The sequence below is a fragment of the Lissotriton vulgaris genome, chromosome 5, assembly GCF_964263255.1.
Source record: "Lissotriton vulgaris chromosome 5, aLisVul1.2, whole genome shotgun sequence".
In the NCBI taxonomy this organism is placed as follows: domain Eukaryota; kingdom Metazoa; phylum Chordata; class Amphibia; order Caudata; family Salamandridae; genus Lissotriton; species Lissotriton vulgaris.
This window is the reverse complement of record NC_141693.1, coordinates 330,080,647-330,102,041: the sequence shown is the minus strand read 5'-3', so window position 1 is coordinate 330,102,041 and position 21,395 is coordinate 330,080,647. Positions and strand designations below refer to the sequence as shown.

Sequence of the window (21,395 nt, the reverse complement as noted above, 5' to 3'; positions counted from 1 at the left end):
ATTGACCGCAAAATACAAACTCAAGTTTTCAAAAAAAGTACAGACCGCAACTCCTGTCTACTATATCAAAGCTTCCATCCGGAAACCCTAAAAAACCATTTACCAACATCACAGTTTATTCGTTTAAAACGGATCACTTCTGATGCACAGTTACTAGAGAAATCAATGACTGAACAACAACATCAATATCTTGAAAGAGGTTACACCAAAGTAATTCTTGAGGAATCCCTCAAGAAAGTAGCCAAATTACCAAGAGAAAAACTTTTGATGACAACTGAAAAAACTACCAGCCATAAAACAGTATGTGTATTGAAATTTTCAACAGACACTAAGAAAATCAAAAAAATCATCAACCGACATTGGATGTTAATCAAATCAGAACCAGATCTACATCATCTCTACTGTGACCGCATAACATTTGCACATAGAAGATCTCAAAACTTAAAAGAAATTTTGAACACTGAGAAACCAATTCTTACACAATATAAAGGAATGGCTAAATGTTTAAATTGCACCCACTGCAATAATGTAATAACTGGGAAAACGTCATGCATCCAACCCAAGGGTATAAAATCAACTTGAAATACACAGGTACATGTGACTCTAAGAATCTCATTTACGCTGTCAAATGCCCATGCGGCAAAATATACATAGGACAAACAGAACGAAAAATCAAAATAAGAATATCAGAACATAAGAGTAACATCCGGACTAAGAACACGAAATCCTCTCTAGCCACTCATTGGTTAGACTGCAACCACCAAATTGCTCAATTGAAATACACTATACTGGAGATACTGCCGCAACGCTGCGACATGGATCCCATAAAACAACGTTTGCAAGCTGAATTCTTTTGGATTAAAAAACTCAGTGCATTGCAACCAACTGGAATTAATGATAGAATTGAAATGTCTTGCTTTTTATAAACCTGTAACTTGACATCCACAACTTCTGACTTGTTAGGCTGATCCTATTTCCTCAGCACATACATGCAATTATTCATTTTATGCCACAAGCAATTGTCCTATCTGGACCACCTCATGGTTAATGTTTATTATTTGTATTATTAATTATTGATTCATATTGTTTTGTATTTTTTCTGTCTCTTTATTATCTGTCACATGTTGATTGATATATAGTCATAATATAACCACGAAGATAGTCTTTCTTCCACATCTTTCATGCGAACTCAAGTCACCAACACGATGCCCCAATAATCTTTTTCCCCTGCTACGGGTTTGAAATTCTGACCTATCACAACCCCGTTAACTTGATCACGTGATCGGAACCTTTCTACACTATTATTCTTAGACTTCGTGTCTTTGTATTGAATACGTTTTTATCTCATGCACTTTTAAACCACATTCGCTTTTTGAACGTTCACCCCATTCTGTTCTGAATACGTTTTCGGCACACATGTCAAACGCGCTGTTTACTTCTGTGCGCTCACGATCACGTGACTCCGTCACCATACTACAAAATCCCATCTGATAGGCTAACCCAACATTCTTTCGCTTCCGCGTTTGGAATCGATGACCGAGAGTACCGGGACCGTGTATAAACTGAAAGTTACTGCGATGCACGCTAATCTTCTGATCAGCATCCCGTTCATCTTTGCACCCATGCGCTAAACCCCTTCCCCTCTTCCTCGTAATACAGAGACCGCTTTTGTTTAATACGCTCACTTATTCTCAGGTATCGGATTGATATTTGATGCAAGGTGAAACTACATAGAATATGTATTGAGCATGATCAGGATGTTAATTATGAATTGTAATTTCTGTTAGAACGCCACAATTTTCACTTTGAATGCTAAGGTCTTGAATGTTTTTCGTTTGCCACTGGCCCCTGACGAAGGGTTCCCTTGACAACCCGAAATGCATTGGGCATAATGTAACGTCGCAAAATACTATTGATTTCAAATGAACTCTTCATTGGAAATGATGACAATTTCTAAAGACATGCTTTATGAATAAAAATAATCGCAATGTTTACAAAAAACTTGTGGAAACTTTTCCTTTTGAATATATAACCAAAACTGTTGAATCTGAAGAAAAACCAATCAGGTTTAAGTTGAAAGTGCGCGTCCTTTGTGTTCAAGAGACCACACTCTAGGTCCAACACATTAGGCCAACTACCTACCCCGAAATCAGTAGTGAGAAACCTCGGAGTCTGGTTTGACTCAGAGCTGACATTTGAGAATCAAATACAAAAGATAGCTGGAAAATGTTTTGGGGCCATGAAAACGCTGCGGAAAGTACTAGATTTCCTACCACAGAGTGCCTGGAAAACATCATACACTCGATAATAACATCGCAATTTAACTACGGGAATGTCCTATACCTTGGAGCCACACAAAAGGGGCTGTCCAAATTACAGAGAGTGCAAAATGTGGCAGCACGCCTGGTATTTGGTCTACCGAGAAGATCTAACACTAAGAAAGCCTTGAAAGCCCTACACTGGCTTCCAATTGGAAAAGAGGGTAGAGTTTAAGGCAATGTGCCACTGCCACCGCATTTTGCAAAAGAAAGGAGCCACATATCTGCATTCTCTAATCACCATATATACACCAGGACGCAGCCTAAGATCATCAGAAAAGGCTCTGGTGATCGTACCAAGAATCCTCAGAGCCAGAATGGGGGAACATTCATTTAGACACAGCGCAACGAGAATCTGGAATAGCCTTCCGATGAACTTAAGAATTGAACCATGTAAAAACAGTTTTTTTAAACAGCTAAAGACTTGACTGTTTACACAACCTATTCAAGGATAGGACCTGAAATGGCCACTCACCTGTACAGACCTAGCTCGTTGCAATCTATTCTTTCAGAGTTAGCTCTCAGCGCGGGGACACACCGGTGGTGTAACCATGCACTTTATAAATGAATTAAATAAATAAATAAATGGCAGTGAGACCGCCATAGGAACGACACAACCGCCAGAGATCTGTGATCCCTGGTGGTGGATTGGTGGCCTGAGGACTACAATAAGCTGGCAGTACCTTTACAGCACCATCAAGCATATTACTAGTTTCCTCATATCCAACGTTTTGAAGGCGGTGAGCCCCCCATATAAAGGGCAACTTGGGGGGTGTTACAGGGCCCCCGGTTCCCCCAGGGCCATGGGATACATGCAGGGGGAATTTTCTGCATGCACCCTCTTTCATGCATGGCATGGACTTTATAGTCCATGCCGTGCAAGAAAGGGCTTTGGTGTTCCCATGGCGAGGCCTTTTTAATAGGCACCACCGTGGGAACGCCAAAGGACCACCTGCCAGACTACAAGATAACTCTTAATCTGGCATTTGGCCAGCAGTGAGGTATGGCAGTGTGGGAGGGGGCAGTGGCGTGGCGTGGCAGCCTGCTCTCCCAACACCAAACTCATAACCAGGTCCTAAATCCAAAGGTATAAATCTTGACTCGTCTAACAAAAGTACTTAATTGACACAAAATTTAGACATCTCCCACCTAGACCTTTCCCCTCCAAAACCAACAGCTTCAGCAAGACCTTTGCCTAAAAACTATCTGGCTTGCAGAAAACTGTTACAGCCTGTAACATTGCAGCGCTCAAGGATCTCCACTTCCATTTCTAAGTCCTAAGGTAAAATCTTCAACCTGAATGAACCTGTTTGGTGTATCTGATTGCATTCCATCTTGGTTTGCCTCAAATTGCACTTAGGTCTAGGTCCCCAATGAACAGTGAAATGTTCCTGACACACTTTCTTGTCAAACAAAATACCTCAGTTTCTCTTTCTGTTTTTTTAATTATTTTGGAGTCAATCTGTTTATTCAAATTTAATCTATTTTTGTAAATTGGAGTTGGATTACTTTGTGTTGTGGTTTAAACCTTTATGTATTTTGGTACTTTTGAATGCTTTACACAGTTTCTCTAATTTGACAGTGTTTGCTCTGTGCTATATCTACCTACCAGGGGATTTGTTTAGGTTTAAAATACTGAAACCTTAGCATGGACCAACATGTTTGTGATGTTATTACTTTGCTTACCCATTACCCACTCAAAAGTAATAATTTATTTTCTTACAGGTACTCTATGTGGTTCCTATCTACACTGCATTCGCTCACCCTGCTACTACTGTTGGGTTGTCAGAGTTGACAACAATCTCAGAGTTTGTGAAAGTTTAATATAGGCTGTCCTAAATACTGCCTACACACACCAGCGCATAGCAACTTTAAACCCTTCTACAAAACAAGGAAGAGCGAAACTCCAATACTTAAAGCAAGAGCACATTACAAGTTCTTCAACCTTCAGGGTTTACACCTAGAATGAAGTAATAGTCTGTGAGCAGAGAGAATATTGGTTGTATCCAGTCTAAAAAGGTTACATCGTAGTCATTTGATGTCTGTGTCTTTCATTACAGAACAAATGTAAGTAAAATGTTGCATAATGTCAGAACAGGACTAGTGAAAGATCTTTGAGCTTTAAGGGCCCAATGTATAGTTTGATAGGCTGTAGTCTGTCAGTAAGGGTGGTGGAAGAAAGTACATACGCCACTATGATGAACTACAGCACACCAGATTTAGAGTTAACCTCCAGCCCAGCAATGATCTCTTCTCTGTACCTTCAGAGGAACATCTGTCACCATGGGTCCTATGAAGGGTCAAAAAGCATTGTGAACAGCGGACATCGTTTTTGACGGCCACCCACCAAACTCCAAAAAGATATAGGGACTCATGAGAATGTTGGGCGTTATAACTTCTGCCCGATACTGACTCAGGACCGACTAACACCCGGTCGTCGGCCAGACCGCCCCATTAGGATGTGACCAAACACTGTTGTGTCTCATTCCTATATTGTACTATGGGAGCATGCATTCCGGCCTTAAACCAGGCGTAATGCATGCTCACATAGTAAAATGGGAGGTGTAATTCATTCTTGCACCCCTGGTTGGCACCTCACGGGATCCTCTCAGCCTCAAACGGGAGGCCGTGCACCAAAGGGGGCCCTGCTAGGGCCCCCAAACACGCTTTACAACATTGTTTCCATCTCCGACAGACCAGCATGGAAGCCATGGCAGAAACCATGATCATAATCTCAAGGGCGACAAGAGCCCCCTTTGAAATTGCATGCTGCATTCCAACTGGCAGACAGGCTCTCCAAGCCAGTCGGAAGCCAGCCAGAATGACCGGTCTGATTCCATTCCGACCACCTCTATCAAAACGAGGCGGTTGGAAAGGAATTCAACCGAGCCATTACGATGCAGCTCGCCATCCGAGCCGTATCGTAATAGGCCCCTTAGTATCATGGCTATGGTGTTGTCGACCCTCAGCCCATATGCTAATAAATAAAGTGACACAGGTTACATCATGGAACTTGCCCCAGACGTGTGCACCCAACCCCTGTTATTAGCAGTGTCTCCTACCTGGTGATGCATGTGATGGATGGGTTTCAATAACGCCGCTAAAGAACGGTAGTTAAGTTCTGTGTTCAGCAGAACACTACAATGGCAAAGATACTAATACGTGATATATTTTGGCCAGGGTTAACCCATTAATTCAGAGCCGTTGCTTATTTTTCTAACTCTCGTATTACCCATGTGAAAGTGATGCACTGGGAAATCACTAACTGGCACAGTGTGAGAGGTTTATTACATGGTTATATACAAGAAAGTAAAGAAATATTTTACATGTACTTCATTAGTGTGAAAATACTGGTTAGTTCTCTTTGAAGTCTAAAAACACTTCAGAATTTGTGCCATGTAGGACAAAATCAGCATAGTAAGAGAAGTAGAAATCATAAAATATGGTCTTTGCAGAGTCTTCCCAGCCCAGCTACTCACCAATGACTATACTACACAGGGAGACTTTATTTGTGTACATGCAACTGCAACTCACCACACTGAAACAGCAATTGATGCATTACGCTCTAACACTTACTTCACGTTTCTAAGAAGACAATCAGGACCCAAAAGGGTTCTGTCACTATTAACTCAAAAGATACTACAGTCTGTTCAAGTACATTTTGCCAGAATGCAATCAATATAAAACTGATACATTTATGTAAAATCCAATTTATAATGAAGCTTTTTGACCCTCCGAGGAAGATCTGAGTTTTATTTTGTCCTTCCTGTGTCATTTCCCATTGTTTATCTCTCTCTATTTTATCACAAGGGCCCTTAGTTTGCCGTTATGATTTTTGATCAGGGTCCTAGCCTCTCTTCTGTTTTTCAAATTCTTAATTACTTTCCTGATGTGAAAGTGAATGTCTTTGTAAACACTCCCGAGAAATATCAGATAAATTTGTGGACTATTAAGTTATGCCAATCCATTTTTTTAACGTGTTTATTGAGCTTTTCAACTTGCAAAGAAACAGAACATACATCAATGCAGTGTATAATGCACAGCACGGACAATAAGCATAACTGCTGCTAGAGGTAATTCTGCAATGTAATATCTACAGCGGTTCGCAATAGCACAGAACTTCACTATGATATGGGCACAAGGTTGTGAAACGATTCAACACTTCCAGTTTGTTCATAAGGAGACATAGGCTGACAAATGAAATATACTTATCGTGCTTTCCTCCCCACCCGCAGGGCCCCAAGTTGAATGTGAAGTTGGTGCACCCAAACCCACAGCACACAGGTTGAGATCGAGTGTTCCCTCAGATAATATATCAGGGGCTCCCATATCCCTTCTGTGCGAGCAGGGCCGTTTCTAGGTTTTTTGCCTCCTTAGGCGAGAATTGAAAAGTGCCGCCCCCTTCCTTTTAGTACCATCACTCTCTCCCCTTGTCATCCAGGGAAGAAGAATGAATGCATTAGATATAAAAGAACTTGTATTCAACATTAAACAATATAACACATCACACATTAAATAACTAAATAAGCACTGTTCATGATATTTTATTTAGTTATTAAATTTCTCTCTTCTAACTTCAATGGTGTTTTCTAAGGCCATTGCACTCTATGCCACAACACTGCACTCTACGTCAGTAGCACTCTAGTTTACCCTGAACCGCACTACACCGGCCTCCTCTACGCCAGTGTACTCTATGACACTCCACTATACTCTACGCCACGCCACTCCACTCAATATATTCTGCTCCACCCCGCGCCACTCTAGTCAAACGCATTTCACTCATCTCAACTCTATACCATGTGACTTTACTCTATGCCAAGCCATTCTACATCACTCTACTCCATGTCATTCCAATCTTATCAACTCCACGCCACACCACTCTATGCCCCTCCTCTCCATTCCACGCTGCTGTACAACATGGCTAAAAGACACTGGCATAGCCAATAGCTCTCGCGCAGGTAAAACCTAGTGGCTTTGAAAATGCGTGTTTAGTTGGAAGGGCAAATATAAAGGATTCCCCGCCTCCCTTTTATTTATGCTAGAAGTCATTTACATAATGCATATTGTACCATTAGTGCGGCCTCAAGCGCAAAGTAAAGCTTGCCAAAATACAAATCATTTGCTATGCGTAAAAAATGACAAATTAAGAGAACACTGATAGTTCTAGCCTTCTTCCAACCCACCAGCTAAGGATAGTCCAGTGGGTTCAACAACTGCTGCTAGGGCGCTTGTAGAGCTTGAATGCACTAGCAATGGATCATTTAGAGCCTATTCAGACTATAAGCCGTTCTGGGCAGCTAACTTATGTAACAGGTAGCTGTGGGAATCAAAAGGAAAACCCATGAGCCAGTGCGCTTCTAAGCTGCAGGTCCTTGGCTGTAGGCGCTTTATAATTACATCATCATTGCTATGCTTCACTGCACATGATGCACGTGTGTGTGCACACACGTATTACTGATGGTGCAAGTTTTTGAAGTACTTCAAAGAGAGGCACTGATTTTCTTTGTGCGTAAAAGGAAACAAGCCTTTCACTGCACTTAAAGTTCTGTGCAGCGCAGTCCCTTCCCCTGCCCACTTCCCGCCACCAACACTGCAGGGTCGAGGTTACAGAAAGCAGAATTATCCATCGCTTTGATGAGAGCACTACATTTTTAATTACAATCTTTCTCCCGGGGATTGGCTTTTAATAATTTGTGGTTTACAGAAGTCTCCATCTTCGTGCGCGCACAAGGGCAGCTTCTGGGCAAAGAAAGTAAATACTTATTAAGTACATTTTCTCCCCCTTTTGCCGCCCTAGCCATTTTACCGCCCTAGGCGGCTGCCTAGTATTGCCTAATGGTAGAAACGGCCCTGTGTGCGAGACAAAGCTGGCAGGAGTTCCGCATAGTTCATTAACTGATCCTTATAATAAATAAGGTCTGCTTGCCATTCCTTAAATTTGGGGGACCCGCCCTCTGCCCCATCTACACACCACCCTCCGTTTGGCCAGCAACAGATTAATTGCTACACATTTTCTGTATGATGTTTCAGCTGTGTAGCCCGGAAGTGCCAGTAGGGGGGGAAAGGGAAAGAGGGGTGTCTATCATTTGGGACAGAGCAGCAATCACCTCACACCAATGCCCATGAACTTCGCAACACTGCCATGCAAGGTGTATGAAGCAGGCCCCCACTTGATGACATCTCTCACATAGGTCGTCAGTTCTCAATTTGTATTTGTAGAGTCACATGGGTGTATAGAAAGTTTGATGCAGGTATTTGAAGTGTATGATTCGTAAGCGACTGCTTGCTGTAATAGATTACATCTGTGTGCAGCAATATGTCCACCGCCCGTCCGTCAAGGACCGTTCCAGGTCATTATCTCACGCCTCCCTGAGCCTGTGTTTCGACTGTGTCCACTCGAGCAGTGCAGCCCGGTATATGCTGGAAACCGAGTGCTCTTGTCCAGCCATTTTGAATAGGGTGTGTAGTGTTCATAGAATTGGGGGTTCCTGAGGGAATCCCGGGACATTGGCCCTAAGTTTGTGTTTCAGTCTTATATAAAGAAATATCTCTAATGGAGTGACATTATCCCCAGTCAATAACTCCTGCCTTACCCTAAACACACCACCCGGTAAAGGTTGCCCCAGCAGTTTAGGTCTCTCCTACAGAGCATGAGAGGTACGGGAGAGGCACAAGTGGGGAGTACAGTGTCAGTTTACTCACTATTTTAGTTAGGCGCTCCCAGGCTTGGTTAGTGCAGGTTACCATGAGACAGGCTACTCCAGGGACGTGCATTCCCAGAAAGGAGGTCGTGGGTGTAGAAGCAATATATATCCCTGCTCGATGGACAGGTGTGGCATAAAGGGTGGCGGATGGAGCCAATATATTGTGTAGTGGGCTTGAGTAGTCCGAAAATATAGCTCCATATCTAGGGCCTCAAAACCGCCATTGAGGCATGGTTGCGTCATGGTCCGCTATCCCACTCTGGGTTTTTCTCACCCCATGCTGGTCTGATGAGTAATTATTGGAGGGTGTCGAAGAAGGGGCGTCCCGGGTTGAAGGGTATATTAGCGAATAGATACAATAATTTAGGTAATAGGACCATTTTCATCAAGGTCACTCTGCCAGCCAATGAGAATGGCATTGTGATCCATCAAGACACCCGGTTAGTGATGGTTTCAATCGCAGTACCACAGTTTGCGCGAAGCGGTTCTTCTTTATTTCTTCTTATTATTATTATCACGCCCAGATATTTTATTTCCATTTTGCACCATTTCAATGGGAACTGAACAGTGCTGGGCATGAGCGGGAAAATCTGAGATTTACTCCAGTAGAGCCCTATCCCGGAGAGGGAACCAAATCTGATGAACTCTCTTGGAATCAGTTTGAGGCTAATATGTGGGTCCCGTAAATAAAGAGTGACACTGGCGGCATATAATGATATTAGTATCTGATGTGAAGTGTATGGTATAGCATGCTCTCTATGATGTTGCCGTATCTTGGCCACGAGGGGTTCAATGGCGACAGCAAAAAGCAACGGGGACAAAGGGTAGCCCTGACGTGTGCCTCATATAATGGTGGTCAGATTGGAGTATAGACCGTTAATTTGTATAATGGCCGTAGACCGGCTGTAGGACTTGGACTTTTTGGCTAAAGTTCCCTAAACTTTTTGCTTTCCCCCTAGACCGTTTTCCTGACATAGAGTTGCCAATTTAGATGCTTTGGGTACTTTGCCACTGCTGATCAGTGTCAAAGTACAAGTGTTCCCTGTGTAAAGTGTAATGGTAATTGGTTGGCCCTGATTTGTATGTTTGCCTTACTTGTAAAGTCCCTAGTGATGTACACTGTGTGTGCCAGGGCTAGTAATGCAAAGGTGCGCAGAGAAGGGAACTCAGGTCTGTAGTGTAGGGCCTGTTCGCAGTTTGCTAAGTTAGAATGTTGTCCTGACAAGTGCAACCACTTGTCAGGCCTTACTTTCCCTTTTACGTACACAGTGGGCACCCCTGTGGTAGGTCCCGGGTAACCCCTGGGCAGGGTGCAGTGTAAGTAAAAGACAGGACATATACGGAGTTGTGTGCTATGTCCTGACAGTGAAAAACACTCCTTTGTTTTCACTGGTAAAAGGCCATCCTCCCCATAGGACAGAATGGGGGAGGCTGAGCATTGTGTTTGTTAGCCTAGTTTCCCATAAGTTTAAAATGGAGAGGTGAAGTTTAGTATGTATGAACTCACAGTGTCATAACACATCTTTCTATGAACGTGGTTTTGTCACTGTGTGTTCAGAAACCACTCTTTTAGAAAGTGGCTGAGTTTTATGCTTTAAGCATTTCTGTGTGTCTCTGCTGAATGTGGATTGGCTGTCTGGAACTGAGAGGTGAGAGGAGCTGGGGGAGGTCTTGACCCAGGGAAGGGTTGAGATGGCACCAGGCTGACATACATCTGGAGAATAGGCGTAGGAGAAGCCCCAGGAGGTGAAGAGGCCTGGGTTGCTGCTATAAAACAATTGACCCATCTCCTGCTGGGTGATTAAGGATCCAGACCCCCTAGTATCAAATGGGAATAGGTTACACTGGGAGGGGGACACCCAAAACTGATTTAGGCAGGGGTCAGGGACCCCTGAGCACAACGAACTTCAAAGACATTTAGGGGTAAAGCTATGAGAGCTGAGACCCCCTGAACGCTGGAATAGAAATGGATTGAGACTGAAAAGGCTTGGACCCATTTTGTGGTCAAGAGGAACCTCTGCTAAGGAAGGAACAACTGAAGAGACTGCAGTGAAGGACCAGCCCTTGCTTCATGATCTGGGGCTGGTCTGCAGTTTGCTGTTTTAACCAAGGAAGAGGCTGTTGGGACTGTGCTTTGTGCACTGTGTCCCCTGCTTGAAGAAGACTGTGCTTTGTGCTGTGTCTTGTTACCCCAAGAGCCCGAGGTGAACTGGCTCCCTGTTTGGAAACACAGGAACATAAAAGTTTCCGGAGAAGTTTCAAGTGATGCAGTGGGCGCGTGTTGTGGCAGCCTGAGACCCTCTGAAGGTGTTCCCTGTGATCTTGGACACACGGAGGTAAAGTGAGTCTCGGATGTGCTGGGTGTGTATGTTGTGGTGCACTGCAGGCGTTGGTGAAGAGCGCCTGGTCAGCGTGTGCATCGGAGGTGAAGTGAGAGTCAGACGTGCAGGGTGCGTGTCGTGGTGCTACGCAGGCGCTAGTGAAGAGTGCCTGGTCAGCGTGTGCATCAGAGGTGAAGGGAGTCTCGGACACGCAGGGTGCATGTGGTGGTGCACAGGAGGCGTTGGTGAGGAGCGCCTGGTCAATGTGTGCATCAGAAGTGGAGTGAGTCTCGGACGTGCAGGGTGCATGTCGGGGTGCACCGGAGGCGCTGGTGAGTTGGAGTTATTCTCAGTGAAGCAGTGTGCATGCTTAGGTGCAACCTGGTACTGTGAAGATGATTGGCTGATCATTGTGTGCACTGGAAGAAAGTGAGTCTCTGCAGCGCGGTGTGCATGTCTTGGTGCCAACTGAGACCGCAGGAAGGAGTGCCTGGTGAACGTGCACTCGGAGTCGACGTGAAGTGCCATCAGCGTTGTGTGTGTTGCTTTGTGCCAGAGGAGACCCGGAGGGTGGGTGCTGTGGTGAACGTGCACCTGGAGTAACGTAATCTCAGAGGCGTGGGGTATGTGTGCCCTGTGGCCGCCTGAGACCTTCCTAACAGTTGCGGCCCGGACAGGCAGCCCCGAAGGAGCTGAGCTGCCAGGCCGAGCCGCTGAGGCCCATTGAGAAAGTTCTGCACGGAAGGCCCAGTTCACTGAAGGAGGACAGGAGAGTAGGGTCACGCCCCCAGTAATGTCGATTACTGCCTGGGCAGGGTGCGGGTTCGGAGGGACACTCTCTCGGCCTCTCAGTCCTTCAGGCGACATGAGCCTTTGCTTCGGCTCAGATGGTGGCCCATACTGACCAAAGGAGTGGCAGTACTGGGGCCAGAGTGAGAAGCTGTACTTTATGTCATCGTTGATACATGTGGGGGGCAACTGTTATCGAAGAGGCTGACTGTCGTAATACACATTGCCAATATTGCTGCTAACAAATTTCTGGACTGTCTTATGACGCCTGACATTATTTATGCATAACGAAGAATATGATTGTAGCGCTACGCATTGCATTATTTCTCCATTGCAAAGTATAGGATTGTAGCTACCCATTGCATTATTCCTTAAGTGCAAAGTACATGATTGTAGCGGTGCGCATTGCATTATTTCTTCATTACAAAGTACGTGATTGGTGTGACACATTGCATTATTCCTTCATTGCGCAGTACATGATTGTAGCAGTACCTATTGCATTATTTCTCTCATTGCAAGGTACCGGTGTGTATCGTTACGCATTGTATTATTTCTCCTTTACCCAGCACAGGATTTTATTGTTACACATCGCACTATTGTTTGTCTATTGCAATGTATGTGATTCTAGCATTGCGACCAGCATAGCATTTTGAAAGCGGCGGTTGGGATTTGAACCTACCAGCCAGCAAGAACAAATATTACCCTTTACTATATGTTGGCTTTTGTATCTTTTGGTCTGATCGTACATCTTTTTATATAAAGTTTGTACTCGTTTTATCAAACTTGTGTGGAGTCCATTTATAGGATAGGAATGGCTGCTTGTGCCAAGCTACTAAGGGGGTGAGCAGGGCTATCTCAAACGGTGTCCTTACTTGGCCTAACATTGAGTGAGGAGTCCCAGGTCTCGCATTTGGTGACAGTGGTGCGGGACTGGGACTCCGGCTTCCAACACCGGCCATACAGCAACTTTATCCATGCCAGGAATGGCTGGGGAAGGCCCATTCTACCCAATATAATGAACATGTAGTCCCATTCCAGGAAATCAAAGGCTTTCACTGCATCTAAGTAGATACCTGCTGCACTGATCTTCGGGTCAATGTCGTGTAGTAATGCAAATGTTGTGCGCAGATTATGGGAGGTGGCCCTGCCAGGTGTGAAACCTGCCTGGTCTGGGAGGACCAGGCCCTCCATCAGCAATATCAACCTATTTGCCACGACTTTAGCTAGGATCTTGGTGTCAAAGTTGATGAGTGACAGGGGTCTGAAGGCCTCAAAGCTGCTGGCCTTTCAGCCTGGTTTGAGCAGGGATATGATCATGGCTTACGGCAATGTCATGGGAAAAGTCCTAATCTCTCTGGCCTTATTAAAGACCTGTTTAAGGAAGTGGGCTAGCTCTTCTAAGTAACATTTATAAAAGTCCACCGGGAGCCCATTGAGCCCCGGGGCCTTGCAGGCCCATTATTGAGGCCCGGATTTCGTCCTCCGCTATATCGGGAGATAGAAACTCTCTGCAAGAGTCGTTGGTCCACCCAAGAGCAGTGTCCTCTAAGTAGGAAACTATGTCAGGAGGTAATTTCCTATGCGTGCGAGTTTTGCATAGTCGGACATCAAAATATTAAGGATTAGCGAATCTGGGTGGTCTGGTTGCCTCAGACAAAGATCTGCCAGGACGCTTGCCTTTGCTGCATGATATGGCCACATGATATTTAGATTGGAATTTAGATTCACGTTCCGCCTCATTGAAATATTCAATTAGTAGATCTTTTAGCTGAACCCTTCTCTGTGGGCTGGGGCGGAAGTTAGGAGCTCCTCTGTTTTTCTGATGTCTCTTTCTAGTCTATTCAGTGTTTCCCTGATGGAACACAGGATCCCTCCACTTTTGGCTACACGTATGACTTTGAATCTTTCCCATACACATCCAAGTGTTGAGACACTATTCTTATTGTGAGGGAAGAATTATAGAATTTCCTGGCGTATTTCTTCACAGAAGGCTCTATCTAGCAAGGTTGTGGACTGGAGTCGCCAGCAACGATATGGGGATTCATTGTCAGGCGGGTAGAGTCTCATGAGCACAGAGGAATGGTCTAGGGAGGTTTTCGCCAAGTGTGTCACAGCCTGGATCGAAGTGTTTAGTCCCTTCGACAGCAACCATAGGTCTATTCAGGACCAGCTGGAGTGCACGCTAGAGTAGAAGATGTCACCCCCTTGTAATGGATGGAGGGATCTCCAGGCATCAAAGAGCTGGTGATCATCCATGATGCCCATCAGGTGTTTGGTTACCTGCGGATGTGAGGATGAGGTGCCATGTGAGCGATCGGAAAGTGAGTCTAGTGCTAAGTTGACTTCAGCTCACCATATAATGAAAGTAGAGCCTATTGCTAATATGTGACGCCATACCGTGTCAAAGTAGCTGGCATCATCAAATTGGGGGCATTGTAACTAACAAGGGTTATCGTGTGCCCCTCTAATCTGCCCCACATCACGATGAATCTGCTCTGTGTATCCTGTAGTGTCCATAGCGGGCAGTATCTTATGCTAGCTTTGATGAGGATTGCTGTGCCTCTAGCATATGTCGAGTAGGAGGAAAAGCAGCTGTGTGTTGCCCATTTCTTTCCAAAGGTGGGTGCTGCTTTAGGGTCCAAGTGTGTTTCCTGCAACATAGCCACCTGCACTTGGTGTCTGTCTAAGAATCCTAAGATCTGCCTGCATTTATGAGGGTCTCGGAGTCCTCGCGTTCCATTTTAGGAAGGTGTAGACGTGGGTCTTGTCTGCTCTTGGCTCCGCTGTATTTGTCTTGTCCTCTGTGGGACCGGAGGCGTCAGTGTGTTCTGCCATGGTGAGTTTGTATGGATCGTTCTCTATGCTTTCGTAATTGTATGTGCTCAGTATTAATTCGTGCAGCGCCGTTGTGTGTATCAAAAGTAAGAACACCCCCTCACCCACACCTTCGGCCCAAATTCGTAGGTAAATAGTATCCCTCCCAAACCCCCCATTATTTGTTCTGCCTGTTGTGTTGTGCAAGGATGGATGTTGGCACCTCCAGGAGAATAGACTCATTAACGAAAATTTAGTAACATGCAAGAGGTGTGTCTTTTTTTTTTTGTCCTCATATGCCACTTAGGTTCTGATTGTGCAATCTGCCGATATACATGCACCGTGCTGCCTCAGTACTTTTAACTGGGGGGGAGTGTGGAAATGGAACGGGGCAATCATCCCTCAGCGGTAGTGCATAGACCAGCTTTGCAAAGACAGAAAACCATATGGGGGTCTTAGGAGTGCAGCCAGAATGCTAAAATAGCATCAAAATCCGGCTATACCCAAAGATGGGATTGATGGCTTAATCATTGGACCTGGGGGAAAAAAAACAGATTCTCAATGGTCCCACCTCAGGAGATGCCAAAATGATCTTTTGTCACTGTTCCCAGCTCTAGCCAAATCTAACCTGGAGACCTGTAGGGCAGAGGTATACCAGTCATTAATAGAGGGAGGTAGAGAGTCTTTCCACTTCTTACATATCTCCCTCCTAGCAAGCAGGATAGAGTAGAAAATCAACTCCCTTGCTGATGTTGGAACCCCGTCCACAATGCCGAAGATTACGAAGGTAAGATCTAGAACAATGTTGGTGCCAAGTGATATTGAAAGGGTCTTACTTATGGCTTCCCAAAACAGAGAAAGATAAGGGCACTCGAAAAATATGTGTGTATCCGCTGCAACTAAGAGCCCACATCTCGCACAAGCCACCCTATTTCCCTGATTGAATTTAGAGAGTCGTTCAGGCGAATAATAAGCTTGGTGAATGGTAAAGATATGGTTTCTACGTAACCATGCCGGTTTGACAATATCCCACATCATACCACATGGTGTCTTATACAAAACTAAGACTGGTAAAAGCAGTATACTTTTGTATATATATATTTTTTTGCTCACCACACCACCCCAGTTCAGACATGGCCATATGCAAATCATCTGAACTGGGGTGGTGTGGTGAGCAAAAAAATTATGGATTTAGGCCCAGATCTCTGTACTGGGGTGAATGTATGACATTGTTCTGCATTCTGTCCATCAACTGTTGTTTTTGCATTTGTCACCCAGAGTGCGACGAGAATGCTCAGAAGTCAGTCCCGTGCTCTCCACACCACTGGAGTCAAGCTATCCTGGCTGAAGACGGCTGATAGCCAGACCCCGGTCCTAGGATGCTTGATTCCGGTCCAGGGAAGACATGGCTTGGCAGTTCGGGCTGGACTGTTTCCATGAGGCACAGGGTCAAGGCTGATTTGCCTATGGCCATGTCTGAACTGGGGGGGTGTGGTGAGCAAGAAAACTATGGATTTAGACCCAGATCTCTGTACTGGGGTGAATGTATGACATTGTTCTTCATTCTGTCCATCAACTGTTGTTTTTGCATTTGTCACCCTGAGTGGGACTGGTATGCTCAGACGTGAGTCCCGTTCTCTCCACACCACTGGAGTCAAGCTATCCTGGCTGAAGACGGCTGATAGCCAGAAACTGGTCCTAGGATGCTTGATTCCGGTCCAGGGAAGACATGGCTTGGCAGTTCGGGCTGGACTGTTCCCATGAGGCACACGGTCAAGGTTGATTTGCATATGGCCATGTCTGAACTGGGGTGGTGTGGTGAGCCAAAAACAAAGGATTTAGGCCCAGATCTCTGTACTGGGGTGAATGTATGACATTGTTCGGCATTCTGTCCATCAACTGTCGTTTTTGCATTTCTCAGGAAGATCAAGATGCAGCGCCTAGCTCCGGGTGTGCAGATCCCACTCAGGTCATCAGGCGCCAGTTCGTGCTTTCGGGTGGTTATATAGACCAGTTTGTGCCTTTGTGCAGGTATTTAGGTGAGCCCTAGGTCTGCCACGGCCCAACTCTTCACCCTCCGCCCTGATTCTTCTGTCACTGAAGAGGGCCCGGGCCCACAAAAAGCAACGTGTCTTGCTTAGGATTTTTCAGGTAATGTCTACTTCAGCCTTTCTTACTGAGTATTACAATGCAGCAAGGCCGCCCTGCGCCCCAGGACCAAGGCCTCACCGTTCCACGCGCCACCTCCCGGCGCTGTACAGGTCGCACTGGTCTATTAGCACCCTTCTAGCAGTGCGTCTCAACAGGGTTCTCCTCTCGACCCCTTCAGGCCCCAGGTGAGTGTGCGAATAGGGATAGGGGGCCAGCCACATCAGAAATCTCACGACTGGCATCAAGGCAGCCATCACCTCAGCCGAGGCCCAAGGTCGCTCAGGGGAAGCAGCGCGGGTTCAGCCAGCCTCAGCCTTTGCTTCAGCGCAGGCCTACCTCAGCCGGTTCCAATCTCACTCAGCGGGCAACCCTCTCCCCGTAGTGTAGCTCCGCGTTGGGCAGCTCTTGGTTCCTGGCAGTGATGGCAGGTGGGTCTCTCCGCGGTAATTCTGGACAGCAGGGCCAGGCGATGCAGACCGGGCAAGCTCAATCCTGTCGCAGTCATCTTAAACAGCTGTAGGCTGCAAAACAGGGATGCGCTGGATGGGTTCACTTAGACGGTGTCAGCGATTCCGCACTCGTCCCATCAGCTCCCCGGTGGGTCAAGTTGGGCATAACATGTTTAAAGGCAGTTTTTACCACTTTAGGAAGGAGGATTCTGGTGGATTATGGTCCTGGCCTAACAGAGCTTCACGGTAGTTCAGCCATCTTGTTCGTTGGCTCTCAAGCGCCCCCCAAGTCATGCCAATCCATGTAAAAAATGTGGGACATGTTGTGGCACATGGGAAGAAGAAAAATGTGGTGTAAAAACAATCCTGTGCAGTATACCTTAACATGGTTATAGATGGTGCAGTGGTCATTACTGAGGGAAAAGCATGTTTTCACAAGGTTTCAAACCCCACCAGGAGATATTTGTTTCCCCTTAATTTTTCTATTTTACCAAAATGAAAGATGTCCCTCTGTAAATACCCCCTCCCCAGCAGTGTATAGGGAGATTTGTGGCCTTTTTAGTCTAGCCAGTGCACGTCAGACATTTTTGACATGCTGTGGCATGTGGAAGGGGGGCAAGGTTTGCTATGAAAGAAATCCTTTAATTTGTGGAATGAGATTTTGGGGATGGGTATGTAAGAAAAGGAAATGCAGGGGGCAAGTGTCGGAGTGAAAGAAAAGAAGGGATGTTTGTTTATGAAGTATGAAAAGCAAGTGTGGATTTATGGCTTGTAAAAGCAAAACAACATGAAAATAGATGAAGGACCAACACACTGTTTTTATGATAAAAAAGACTTTGGGTGAAAAAATTCCAGCAAAACAGATGGTACAGTGGTAACTCACAGGGGTCATGAGTGCTCTTTGACAAGGGTTCAAACCACAGGTGAAGAAAATTGATTTTAATATCCTTTTCAATTTGTTTTCTATTTTGCACAAATTAAAGTTGTCACTTTGTGGGGCATGGCCTGGCTGCTGACCAAGATGGCCACGCAGCGCTGAGGCTCCGCCTGCAATCCCTACATCCGAGCCCACCCTGCCTTCCATCCTGTCTGCTTTCAGTGTGGGATGACTGACCTAAATAAATTAAAAGTGCCCACATGAGTTGGAGCAATCCAGGGTGACTGAGGGCCTGAAATATCGCATGGGGAGGCCTCTGGGAGCGGGAGGATGGTGCTGGAGCAGGGCGTGGCCGGAGGTTAGGCCGCGCGAAATACAGCGACGGTTCGCGGCACTCCGGCAGCCTTACCCGACAGAGAATCAATCAGATGGGCCCAGCTGGCCATTAGGTGAGCATGCTCTGCTTGCGACCCTTCCCTCTGCTTTCAGCCCCCTCCTGCACCTACAACTGCATTCCAACCTGTCCGGCTGCCTGAGGCCCCACAGTGAGAAGGACTGGGGGTGAGCCTGGGGGCCAGCCATCTGGCTGTTCAGGCCAGCCAGGTGGGCCGCGGGGGTCGTGCCTGCCGGGATGTGCATGTGCCTGCTGAGTGACGCTTTCTATAACTGTGATAAACAATGAAGTTGAAGTTGAAGAACAAATACGGGCCCACAACCAACAGGCCGGCCACGGATACGTTTGTAGCATCAAAGCAAGCAATACGGTGACACAGTAACACCTTAGTACGACATGCAAGCATTTAAAAGTTACACTGTAAAACATGTGATACCGTGTCCCAGGAATAATGAAGGTTTGTTTTATATTTTAGTTGCAGCTATTGAAATTCGACATTTTAGTTTTTTATATATAAACAGAAGGCTAAGAAAGTGGAGTCCGTGCAGGCGTGAAGTGACAGTAGCAGCAAGCTTACCATGCAATCAAGTTACCCAATAGTCAAGTCCCTCACGGCAGCATGGCAGCTCGAAATTTATACAGCAGGAGTTACACATCTAGCATCATAGCAGTGTCCGCCGCCACCCACCCCATAGCTACATCAGACACGGACCCAAGATAGAAGAAAGAAAGAGAGACAAAACAAAGAAAAATTCAAGGCACCATAGAAACTGAAATCAGGAAACTAAAATCCCATCCCCCAACCCCCCACCCTACAAGCATGCAGAGGCTACGGCCTACCCCCCCCCCCCCCCCCCCCCAGCAGTGTGTCTGTCGCCCAATAAACCCGAAATATAGGACAAGGAAGAAAGAGGAGAAAAGAAAAGGAAGAATTATAACATCTAAATATAGAGAGTAAGAAAAGAGTATTCTAATCTCCCATAAAAGAAAAACAAGTGGAGAGGAGGTCAGTTCCACATACTCCCGGTCACCACCGGCCCCATAAACATACTCCACCCCAATTATCATCAGCACGATAGAAATAGCAAACAATACTGCAAATGGGGAGAGTCATTTCTAAATGTGTAGACAAATCAGACAGAAAGCAGTCCCAACCTAGTCCCCGCCCGCCGGTGCGTCAATTCCACTAAAGAAACCGCCTAGCCCTGGCCCGATCTTGGATGTCCCCCCATACCCACCCCCTGTGAAAAGCCAATACCTTCGGAGACAAAGAAACAAAATGGCCGCATTGAGAGAGGGGGAGGGACATGAGCGCAAAATGGACGTCGCCAGCCTCCAAGAAGTTCATTGTCCTCAGTTAAAAGTCCCTCCGATACATCCAGATGGCAAAAGTTCCACAACGAGGAGAATGAAAACCCCAAAGACAGAGCAAGCGAGGGGGCGAGAGGCCATGTATCTGGTGCCCAAAACAGTGGCGATGTTGAACGAGGCAGAAATTCAGTCTCGGAACGAGAGGGAAACAAAGTAGCACCAACCGGTCCGATGGGTAGCCGTGAGTCGCTACAAGTACCGGCGATAACAGTAACAATATTGCCATGAGCCCTCGGAGACATTGTATCCCAGTCAGCCAGCTGCAAGGGCAAATCCAAACTTTGTGGGGGGACAGACCTTCCGCTCCCGCCCCAGATCGATCACAATTGCATCAAGCTTCTCACCCAGTGTACGATAGCCATGTTCCAGCGCCGATCGTAGTTCACCCAGAGCAGCTACAACATCTCCATAAGACCACGCAGGCTGCGGTTCCTTTAACTCCAAATCAGAGGAGGATGCATGTGATCTGGCCCCCAGTGCGAACGTGGGATCGCAGTTCCAAGGCGAGGGCGGGCAATCCTCCCCACGTTGCAAGTAAACAGGCATCGCCATCTTGCCGACGATCCAGTGCTAGAGCTGGGGGGGGGGGGGGTTCGCGAGGCACTACCGATGATCTATTCAAGCCCTCGGTGCCTCCAGGGTCATCTCTCGGCCAGCAGTTATTGCAGGGGGCCGCATCGACGTAGTTGGTTAGCCAGGGCGGAGGGGGGGGGCTCGCCGATGCCAGGCAGGAGCAGCGATGGGGTCCAAGCGACACTCCGCCAGCGCCCTACAGAGGAGTCTCTCACCCAGCGCGTCTTCGCCACGCACTCGCGCTACACATTCAATGCGCGATAAAACCCTGGCAGATTGTGCAGGACAGTCTGTGACCCGGGCAAAGGCAGCGCGCCCCACACTCCGGCTCCAAGCGAGTAGCCCGGCCGTCACGGAGCCCCTGATGTCCGGCGGTGCGCAGCGATGTAAGCTGGGGTCCAGGGCAGCGAGGCAATTCCAGGATATCTTCGGTCACCGGGCAGTCGGAGGACCGGGAGGAACGCTGGCGAAGTCAGCACATCTTACCGCACGTCCCGCAGGCGATTCACTCCAGGATATCGAGCAGGATTCTGGTGCGGGATTCAAGGGCCGGCGGAGCCGAGAGCCTACACGTCCGCTCCGGTCGCCATCTTGGCTCCTCCCCTCCGCTTACACACCATTTTGGCGGCTGAAC

The 21,395-nt window shown here is 46.6% G+C and overlaps 1 protein-coding gene across 1 annotated transcript in view; it reads right to left on the bottom strand.

Annotated features, from left to right (window-relative positions):
* The window catches only part of LOC147710831 (aflatoxin B1 aldehyde reductase member 2-like), a 219,019-nt gene extending 198,279 nt beyond the window's left edge, over window positions 1-20,740 (bottom strand). Inside the window, exon 1 of the mRNA XM_086919393.1 lies at window positions 20,486-20,740. Within this exon, the coding sequence (XP_086775519.1) occupies window positions 20,486-20,740 (255 nt within the window). The remainder of the gene's footprint in view (window positions 1-20,485) is intronic.
* Between the last annotated feature and the right edge of the window lie 655 nt (window positions 20,741-21,395).